The sequence below is a fragment of the Otolemur garnettii genome, unplaced genomic scaffold (genome assembly GCF_000181295.1).
Source record: "Otolemur garnettii isolate 467f Iridium unplaced genomic scaffold, OtoGar3 scaffold00050, whole genome shotgun sequence".
NCBI classification, from domain to species: domain Eukaryota; kingdom Metazoa; phylum Chordata; class Mammalia; order Primates; family Galagidae; genus Otolemur; species Otolemur garnettii.
Genome location: NW_003852445.1, coordinates 11247028 through 11258070, shown reverse-complemented (window position 1 = coordinate 11258070; position 11043 = coordinate 11247028). Strand labels below are relative to the sequence as shown.

Here is an 11043-nt window from a genome sequence, read left to right as displayed (position 1 = left end):
GCGAGAGAGTCTCACTGTGTTGCCCTTGGTAGAGTGCTGTGGCATCACAACTCACAGCAACCTCAAACTCTTGGGCTTAAGCAATTCTCTTGCCTCAGCCTCCCACGTAGCTGGGACTACAGTTGCCCGCCACAACACTGGGCTATTTTTTCTGTTGCAGTTGTTGTTTAGCAGGCCCGGGTTAGGCTTGAACCCACCACCTTCCATGTATGTGGCCGGTGCCCTACTCACCAAGCTACGGGCACCAGCCAGGCCCATGAATTTCTTTTATACATATGGTAATAGTCATTCAGCCTATAGCTATACTAAACTCACTATTCAAAGTAAGATGGCAGGGATGGGTGTGGTAGCTCACACCTATAATCCCAGCACTTTGGGAGGCTGAGACAGGAAGATAGCTTGAGCCCATGAGGTGTAAAGCCAACCCTGGGCAAAGTTGTAAGACCTCATCTTCACAAAAATGATTTGTTTTAAATTAGTGAGTCACAGTAGTGCTAGCCTATAGGCCCACCTACTCAGGAGACTGATGCAGGAGGACTGCTTGAACCCAGGAGTTTGAGGTTGCTATTGAGTTACAATGATACTAGTCTGGGCAAAAGACCCTGCCTCAAAAAACAAAACACATGAAATGGTGACCTATACTCAGCAATGACAGACTCACCAGCACACCACTGTTCAACCAAAGAGAAACTGTCTTTAAAGTTCAGAGTGCTTCTAACATCCTTACTTACTGAGTCTAAATAAATAGGGGAAGATAATATGCCTTTCCATAGTACATCCTCAATGCTTAGGAACAGTTAAGTGATCATAGAATGACAATCTTTCAACCTACAGGTGATGACACCCTAGTATGGGAACTAAAATGAAAACAGTGATTACTTATCTCAGTGTCCTACAAAGAGATAGGCCTGTTTAGTGGACAATATATCTTCCCATCCTTATAAAAAATAAGCTGGAGGCTCGGCGCCTGTAGCTCAACCAGCTAAGGCGCCAGCCACGTACACCTAAGGTGGCGGGTTCGAATCCCCAGCCCGGACCCGCCAAAACAACAATGATGGCTGCAACCAAAAAAAATAGCCGGGCGTTGTGGCGGGGCCTGTGGTCCCAGCTACCTGGGAGGCGGAGGCAGGAGACTCGCTTGAGCCCTGGAGATGGAGGTTGCTGTGAGCTGTAATGCCACGGCACTCTGCCCAGGGGGACAGCTTGAGGCTCTGTCTCAAAAAAAAAAAAAAAAAATAAGCTGGAAAGAGACACTCTTGTATAGCTACTAGAAAGTATTCAGTTTTCATTCAAGAGCATCTCCAGAACCAGGAAAAATACTACATCCAAAATAAAATACCAAGTCAAGGTATATCACTGATCAAACTTAGAACTCCCAGCTTAGTGATAATTTCTCAAAGAAAACCCAATTCAAACTTAATTGTGTGGGATTCTTTTTCTTTAATCTTAAAAGCAGCAAATACTAGCAAAACTAGTCTCTTCCACATTAGAGCCGCTCCCTCCTCATCGGTGTCCCTCCCATTCATCCTGCCCTAAAGTATATGATCCTCTCAGGGAGTGGCATCACACCCATGGACCTAGAGAACAGAAGCCAGTGCTGTCTCAGCCTTGTCTCAGGCTTTCTCATGTGTAAAATAAACAGAAAAGTCAAGGAATTTCACTCATCTCTAAAGTCCTATATGCCCAGAGATCATTTCCTCCCAAAAAGATACTTCTACCTCTTTCAAGAGATAATTAGATAAAAGAGTAGGCCTGTGTTTTATTAGCTATTTTGCCAACAGGCCCAGATGCCCCTTTGAGAAACCACTGTAAAACAAGAAGGCAGCCTCCCTCAACCACTCAAAAACATCCCAACACTCGAATTCATTGTGTATTTGTAGAACAATGTTTCCAAAGTAATTGTTAAGGAGCAAATCCTGAGTCTATGTTATAGCATCCAAAACCAACCTCCATCCTCCTGAGTATGATATCCTTTTACTAAAGCCAACCACAGGGGCTAGGAATTAGAATTACTTACATGAAATACACACATCTCGAACTAAGACTTCCAAAAAACTGGCATAATATAGTGACTTTTCATATTGTGTAATTTTATCTTTTAGTAACCTTCCAAATTCTGTGAAGTCATCTCTTGAAGATGGGTTCATAGCATCTATTCCAAAAACTGTATTATTAACACCTGCAAGAGAGAAGCAGCAGTGAAAAAAATCAGGAAATCACGATCTGTTTTTTAAAGTTTACAAACCAATTAGCCATCTGAATCGCCCTATTATTTCACTTTAAAGCTGGGGTTCCATGGGACCACTGGAGTCATTGGACAGAATTTGGAGAGGGAAGTCTGCAGTTGAATGAGAAAAAGATTACATATGTATTTTTACGAACCTCAAATTTAACATTCCCATTAGTTTTAATTATAGGCAAAAAAAATCCCAAGGGTATTAGCAAAACCTGACTTACCAACAAATAGAGCTCATAAACACTTTCATATGACATTACAGATGTGCAGATATCTTATAATATTGTCATCATTACTCTCACATTACTTTTTTTTTTTGAGACAGAGCCCCAAGCTGTCACCCTGGGTAGAGTGCCCTGGCATCACAGTTCAAAGCAACCTCCAACTCCTGGGCTTAAGCGATTCTTTTGCCTCAGCCTCCCAAGTAGCTAGGACAACAGGAACTTGCCACAAAGCCTAGCTATTTTTTGGTTGTAGTTGTCGTTGTTTGGCAGGCCCAGGCTGGATTTGAACCCACCAGCTCTGGTGTATGTGGCTGGTGCCCTAGCCGCTGAGCTACAGGTGCTGAGCTACTCTCACATTACTTATTAGACCTGCCACTAGATCTTATTTAATGATTAATAAAGAAGTGCATGATTTTGTATCAAAACTCAGTATTCTAGTATTTTGGTATCTATTTCAATATTAATATGCTTCCATTGTAAATAAAATCCTATGTATTTTATTCATTTAAAAACATTCTAGGGGCAGTGCCTGTGGCTCAAAGGAGTGAGATGCCGGCCCCATATGCCAGAGGTGGCAGGTTCAAACCCAGCCCCGGCCAAAAACTGCAAAAAAAAAAAGAAAAACAACAAAAAAAAATTCTAGGAGGCCAGGCACGATGGCTCACGCCTGTAATCCTAGCACTCTGGGGGGCTGAGGCAGGTGGATTGCATGAGTTCGAGACCAGTCTGAGCTAAATCAAGACCCCCATCTCTATTTAAAATATAGGTAAGAGGATTGCTTGAGCCTGAGTTGGAGGTTGCTGTGAGCTATGACGCCATAGCACTCTACCCAGGGTGGAAAGAAAAGAACATTCTAGGCTGGGTGTGGTGACTCACAACTCTAATCTTAGCTCACTGAGAGGACTAGAGTGGGATGACTGCTTGAGCTCAGGAGTTTGAGACCAGTCTGAGTGAAAGTTAAGACTCCATCCCTATAAAAAATAGAAAAATTGGGCAGCACCTGTGGCTCAAAGGAGTAGGGCACTGGCCCCATATACCGGAGGTGGGTGGTGGGTTCAAACCCAGCTCCGGCCAAAAACTGCAAAAAAAAAAAAAAAGAAAAAGAAAAATTAACTGGGTATGATGGTGCATGCCTATAGTCCCAGCTATCCAGGAGGCTGAGACAACAGGGATCCCTTGAGCCTAGGGGTTTGAAGTTGCAATGAACCACAATGACACAAATGTATTCTTCCTGGGGCAACAAAGCAAGACTCTATCTCAAAAAAATAAATAGTTCTATGGAAAATAATATAGAGGCTTCTCAAAACTAAAAATAGGCTTGGTGCCTGTGGCTCAAGTGGCTAAGGTGCCAGCCACATACGCCTAAGGTGGCGGGTTCAAATCCAGCCCAGGCCTGCCAAATAACAATGACGGCTGCAATCAAAAAATAGCTGGGCATTGTGGTAGGTGCCTGTGGTCCCAGCCACTTGGGAGGCTGAGGCAGGAGACTCGCTTGAGCCCAGGAGTTGGGAACAGCTTGAGGCTCTGTCTCAAAAAAACCCCCAAAAAACTAAAAATAGAACTACTAAGTAGACTCAGCAATCCCACTGCTGGGCATATACCCAAAAGATGAGAATTTAGTACACTGAAAAGATACCTACACTCCCATGTTTACTGCCACAATATTTACATATGTGAGTCACTGCAAAATTTTGAGATAGACTGTGTTATGGTCCCTTATTTCACTTCTAAGAAACACATAAGTGACGCACACTTTCTCATTCACCTGTGCAAGTTTCAACTTGCTCAGCTTATACATGTTTCTGGGAGGGCTTCATTTGTTTCTGTCCATAGGAATTTTATGTTTCTTAACTTTTGTGTATCCCAAAACTTTTGTAACAACCCAGGTACAATAGCCAAGATATGGAATCAACCTAAGTGTCCATCAACAGATGAATGGATAAAGAAATTATGGTATATATACACATCAGAATATTACACAGTCACAGGAAATAATGAAATCCTGCCATTTACAGCAATATGGATGGAACTAGAGAACATTATGTTCAGTGAAATAAGCCAAGCACAGAAAGACAAAATTTCTATGTTCTTGCTTGTATGTGGGAGCTAAGAATTAAAAAATAATTGATCTCACGGAGACAGAGGAGAATGATGGTTACCAGAGGCTAGAAAGGGAAGTACATATGGTTAATGGGTGCAAAAATAGTTAAACAGAATAAACAGTATTTGATAACACAACAATAACTGTGATAAGTTAGGTTATACTTTACAATAAATAACTGAAAGAACAGAACTGGAATGATCCTAACACAAAGAAATACTAAATGAGTGAGGTGATGGATACCCAATTACCCTGATTTGATTAATTCTCATTGTATGCCTATATCAAAACATCACATGTACCCCATAAAGATACACACTGATATGACCATAATAATTTCTTTTTTAAACATATTGGTTGTGGATAGTGGCTTATGCCTACAATCCCAGCACTTTAGAAGACTAAGGCAGGAAGACTGCTTCAGGCTGAGAGTTCAACCAGCCTGGGCATCAAGGTGAGCTGCCATTTCTATAAAAAATTAAAAAATGACCCAAGCATGGTGGCATAAACTTATAGTCCCAACTCAGCTATTTGGGAGGCTGAAGCAAAAAGATCACATGAGCCCAGCAATTTGAGGTTACAGTGACTTACAATGGGGCTACTTCAGTGTGGGTAACAGAGTGAGACCCTATCGGTTAAAAAAAATTATATTATGAAGGAGCTGCTGAAGGCTCCATCAGCTCCCAAAGTAGTCCATGGCACAAAGCGGATGATCTTAAAAGGTTTGTCCAAGAACAGCCCCACAGTAAAGAGAAGGAAATATACAAAAGAAACATAAGATAGATGAATCCTGGGAAAATATTCATCTAACTTTAGAAGCTAAGCTGGGGTAAACTATGTGTTAAATCCAAAACAGAAGAAATCTGCCCTAAAAGAGTTCTAGATTAAGAGACTGGTGTGCTTCTGTATCTTTCTCAATGTCGAAGTACTAAGCTGCAAAAAAAAGTAACCAAAGACTGTAACATTTTTTTTCTGGGTGGCGCCTGTGGCTCAGTGGTTGGGGCACCAGCCCCATATGCCAAGGGTGGTGGGTTCGAACCCGGCCCCGGCCAAACTATAACAAAAAATAGCCAGGCATTGTGGTGGGTGCCTGTTAGTCCCCGTTACTCAGGAGGCTGAGGCAAGAGAATCACCTAAGCCCAGGAGTTGGAGGTTGCTGTGAGCTGTGACATCATAGCACTCTACCAATAAAGTGAGATTCTGTCTCAAAAAAATAGTAATAATAGTAAAAATAAATCAATAAAGTGAGACTCTGTCTCTAAAAAAAAAAAATAAAAATAAATAAAAATAAAAAATTAAATTATTTTCTTTTGAGACACAGTCTCTGTAACCTGGGCTAGAGTACTGTGACATCAGCCTAGCACACAGCAACTTCAAACTCCTGGGTTCAAGCAATCCTGAGTAGCTGGGACTACAGGTGCCTGCCACAACCCTGGCTAATTTTTCTATTTTTAGTAGAGACAGGGTCTCATTCTTGCTCAGGGTGGTATCAGAACTCCTGAGTTCAAGGAATCTGCCCACCTTGGCTTCCCAGAGAGCTAGGATTATGGGATGCAAGTTACCACACCCAGCGAGACTCAGTATTTTAGTATGAGAAACACAAACAGTAGAATCCTATTTAATACTGTCTGTATGACGCATAATGCATTACCTCTTAGCTTTTCAGTGGTGTCCCAAACAAAGCTTTATGCACGCTCCATAAACCTGCCTCTTTACTAAACACACAGGCAGCTTTTACCATCCTATGAAGATACATAATAATGGCTAAGTGACCTTTATAATTAAAACCTGCCAAGCATACAGTGGTTTACAGGGACATGCATAACACCTCTTAGGATTGTTAGAGGCCCAATGACAGAAAAGGTCATACTTCCCCCACAGAAAGGGAAAAGATCACTCCAGTCAGCCTGCTAGATCTGTTTCAGAGAAGATGTAAAAGGGTGGGGGCGGGGAATGGGGGCTATCAGAATAACTAGGTCCTTCCTTCTTGGTGACAGATTTGAAAGTTATTTAAATATTTCAACATGATCTTCTACTCTGAAAAGTACTCAATAGGAAAAAACAACAAACTTGGTTAAAGGAAGTGATTTTTTTTTTTTTGAGACAGAATCTTACTTTGTTGCCCCTAGTAGAGTGCTGTGGCATCTCTCACATCTACCTCAGACTCTCGGGTTCAAGCGATTCTCTTGCCTCAGCCTCCTGAGTAGCTGGAGGTGCCCGCCATAACACCCAGCTATCTGCAGACAGGGCCTTGCTCTAGCTCAGGCTGGCCTCTAACTCATGAGTTTATTAGGAGATGGATCTGCCTCAGCCTCCCAGAGTGCTGGGATTACATACATGAGCCACCTCACCCGGCCTAAAGTGACAGTTTTAATTGTTTTTCTGGTATGTCTCTTACTCCACCCACTGTGTCATGGAACTCTCATCTGGAACACTGCAAATGTTACTAATTTAAGGATCCTGCACATTTCTTTTATCTCATGCACTAACCACAGCTGCAGGCATGGTGCACAGAAATGGAGGCCCTCAAAAGATATGGCTTGGTAAGGCCCAAAAAGGGCCAGAGAAAGAAACAGCCCTAAGCACGACAAGGCACAATCAAAGCTGAAGGTCCTACCTGGGCCAGTATCCTATTTAGTCTTACCTAGACTAAAGACAACAGGATAACCCTACAGTCATTCCAATATTTAGATTTCAAAGTTATAAACCTCAACATTTCTTCCAAATTTCATCCAGCTGATAAATATATTCTAGGGAATTAGGGTACTTTGGGTCTAATGTTTTTACATTAATAATCTTTTGATACTCAAAACCAGGGGTCCTCAAACTTTTTAAACAGGGGGCCAGTTTACCGTCCCTCAGACCGTTGGAGGGCCAGACTGCAGGCCCCGGGACAAGTTGGCTGTTAAGCAGGACAAGCAGCGGAGGCAAAAACACCCGGCGGGCCGGATAAATGTTCTAGGGGAGCCGCATGTGGCCTGAGGGCTGTAGTTTGAGGACACCTGCTCAAAACAATTATTCAAAAATCTGAACATGCAGCAATAGCAATACCCCATCTCTACTAAAAATAGAAAAACTAACAGAGCACTGTGGCAGGCGCCTGTAGTCCCAGCTATTTGGGCGGCTGAGGCAAGAGGATCTCTTAAGTCCAAAAGTTTGAGGTTGCTGTGAGCTGAGTACAATGACATCACAGCCTTCTGAAGTGATAAAATCTCAAATGTACAAAAAGAGATTTAAAACTGCTTTCTAATCTCTAAATTAACTAGCATAATGTTTCTTTTTAAAAAGGAGATGTTTCCTGAACTTTCATAACTAGTACAACTTATGGAGTTTTCACTAGAACAGTTCAATATTGCCCTGAAATCATATTCTCATCTTACCGAAAGTTTCCTTTGCTAATTCAAGGTCTGACTCTTCCTGCAATTTCTTTAACCGCAGTTTATCTGCTAATTGTTCTTCCGGTGTTAGCACTTTAGGTTCTTCAGGTTCTTCTAACTAAAATGAAACAAAAGATTTTTAAAAGGGCTGGGATTATGACAGACCCAGAACACTTCTGTATAAATTTCTAAGTACATGTAATTATAAATAACAGCAAACACAAATTGGTTACTATATTTCAAAAGGCATTCTTCTAAATATTTTGGGTATTCTTTAACCTAATTTTACAGATTAAAAAATGACACAAAAGACGTTAAATAACCTGCTGTGAGCACAAGGATGTCTACTGGAATATTATTAAAGTTTCAAATAAACTTATGAATAACCTAAATGTCCAAAAACAGAATGGTGAAAGTGTGTCACACCTATAGGACAATATCCTGTACACATAAAACAAAGGTATTTCTCAAGAAAAAATATATATCCCCTTATCATATACTTATAAAGTTATCATTGTAACAATTTTTTTTTTTTTTTGAGACAGAGCCTCAAGCTGTCACCCTAGGTAGAGAGCTGTGCCATCACAGCTCACAGCAACCTCCAACTCCTAGGCTCAAGCCATTCTCTTGCCTCAGTCTCTCAAGTACCTGGGACTACAGGTGCCAGCCACAACGCCTGGCTATTTTTTGGTTGCAGCCCTCATTGTTGTTTGGCGGGCCCAGGCTGATTCAAACCCGCAGCTCAGGTGTATGTGGCTGGCAGCGCCAAGCCTATTGTGACAAATTTTAAAATACTTAATAGTAGTTGTCACTTATTTCCCAATCTCACTCCTCTGAGGTGACAGACAATAAATAGTTTAGTGTATAGCATTTCTAAATACAGTGATATAAATTTCTATAACAAAATCTACGAAGTTGGGTGGTGCCTGTGGCTCAGTGAGTAGGGCACCAGCCCCACATACCAAGGGTGTTGGGTTCAAATCTGGCCCCGGCCAAATTGCAACAAAAAATAGCTGGGCATTGTGGTGGGTGCCTGTAGTCCCAGCTACTCGGGAGGCTGAGGCAAGAGAATCACCTAAGCCCAAGAGCTGGAGGTTGCTGTGAGCTGTGACGCCACGACTCTCTACTAAGGGCAACAAAGTGACACTCTGTCTCTTTAAAAAAAAAAAAAAAACTACTAAGTTTACTGTGAGGGAAAATCTTGAGAATATTTACTGGAGAAAAAGTGAAGGGACTTTGTGTTCTTCATGATTATCCATGGCTAGGCAGTTTGAAGATTCTGATTTGGAAATCTGCTTCTAAAATAGGTATTTTATTTCTCACAGAGAAAAAGAAATGAGACAGACAGTATGGCAAGTTAGAAAATCTCACAACACTTCAAAAAAAAAAAAAAAAAAAAAGGGAGGCTCAGCGCCTGTAGCTCAAGCAGCTAAGGCGCCAACCACAAACATCTGAGCTGGTGGGTTCGAATCTAGCCTGGGCCCACCAAACAACAATGACAGCTGCAACCAAAAAATAGCCAGGCATTGTGGCGGGCGCCTATAATCCCAGTTACTAGAGAGGCAGAGGCAGGAGAATCGCTTGTGCCCAGGAGTTGGAGGTTGCTGTGAGCTGTGATGCCACAGCATTCTACCCAGGGGGACAGCTTTTTTTTGTCTCAAAAAAATAAAAATAAAAGAGAAATATTTTGATTTAAATATCTTAGCAGACCTGGATATCAGGTAATTCCTGCCTGAAAACTGAAAATATCTCAACTCCATGCTTGGCCTACAAATAAAATATGTACACTCAAATTAAGGCTTCTTCATATAGATTAGTATCAAGAATGTAATAACTTGGGCTTGCTTTGGCAGCATACATACTAAAATTGGAACAATACAGAGAAGATTAGTGTGGCCCCTGTGCAAGAATGACACGCAAATTCGTGAAGCACTCTATATTTTTGTAAAAAATAGATCACAATTATAGCCCAGGATGATGGAGAGAAGTGAAGTGGGAGGGGAGGGGAGAGAGAAGGTTTGACAGAGGGAGGGTAAAAGGTGGAATCACACCTATGGAACATATGACAAGGGTACAAGTCAAATCTGTGAAATGTAGAACATAGATGTTTTGGCACAATAATCAAGTAAATGAGGTGAAAGCTATGTTGATTGGTTAAATGTAATCACATTAGATTGTATAAAAAAAACAAAATGAGCACATTGATAACTAAGAAAAAGACATGAAGGCTATGTTAACCAGTTGGATGAAAGTATTTCAAATTGTATATAGCAACAGTACACTGTACCCCATGATAGTATTAATGTACATTGCTATGATTTAATAATAAAAAAAAACATCAGCACATTGTATTACCCCACATATGCATGAACATATCCATGATCTATGTGTATTTGACTTCATTAAAAAAAAAAAAAAGAACGTAATAACTTAAGTATAATTCTAACCTAAATTTCTTTTTTTTTTTTTTTTGAGACAGAGCCTCAAGCTGTCCCACTGGGTAGAGTGCCGGAGCATCACAGCTCACAGCAACCTCCTACTCCTGGGCTCAAGCGAGTCTCTTGCCTATGCCTCCCAAGTAGCTGGGACCACAGGCACCCACCACAACTCCCGGCTATTTTTTGGTTGCAGCCATCATTGTTGTTTGGCAGGCCCAGGCTGGATTCGAACCTGCCACCCTAGGTGTATGTGGCTGGCGCCTTAGCCACTTGAGCCACAGGCACCGAACCCTAACCTGTATTTCCAAGAAAGATCCAATCAATACAACTCCTCAGACTGGGTTATACGACTCTATACTCCTCAGACTCTTGGTTATACGATCCCAAGAATTTGAGGTTGCTGTGAGCTATGACACACACCACTATGTCACCCAGGGCAACAGCTTGAGACTGTCTCAAAAAAAAAAAAAGAAAAAGAAAAGAAAAGCTCAGGGCTCAGTGCCTGTGGCTCAAGTGGTTAAGGTGCCAGCCACGTACACCCAAGGTGGCGTGTTCGAATCCAGCCCGGGCCGGCCAAACAACGACAGCTGCAACCAAAAAATAGCCGGGCGTTGTGGCGGGCACCTGTGGTCCCAGCTACTTGGGAGGCAGAGGCAGGAGACTCGCT

General features: G+C 41.8%; 1 protein-coding gene and 1 non-coding gene across 2 annotated transcripts in view; one reads left to right on the top strand and one right to left on the bottom strand.

The window, feature by feature from the left end:
• EIF3J (eukaryotic translation initiation factor 3 subunit J) overlaps window positions 1-11043 on the bottom strand; it is a 34382-nt gene that overhangs the window by 1622 nt on the left and 21717 nt on the right. The window contains exons 5-6 of the mRNA XM_012806346.1: window positions 7942-8056; window positions 2018-2179 (exon numbers count right to left, since the gene is read on the bottom strand). Coding sequence (XP_012661800.1) covers window positions 2018-2179; window positions 7942-8056 — 277 coding nt within the window. The remainder of the gene's footprint in view (window positions 1-2017; window positions 2180-7941; window positions 8057-11043) is intronic.
• Window positions 9780-9882, top strand: LOC111725954. Its single transcript, XR_002773886.1, has one exon. It is a non-coding gene; the product is annotated as a U6 spliceosomal RNA (small nuclear RNA).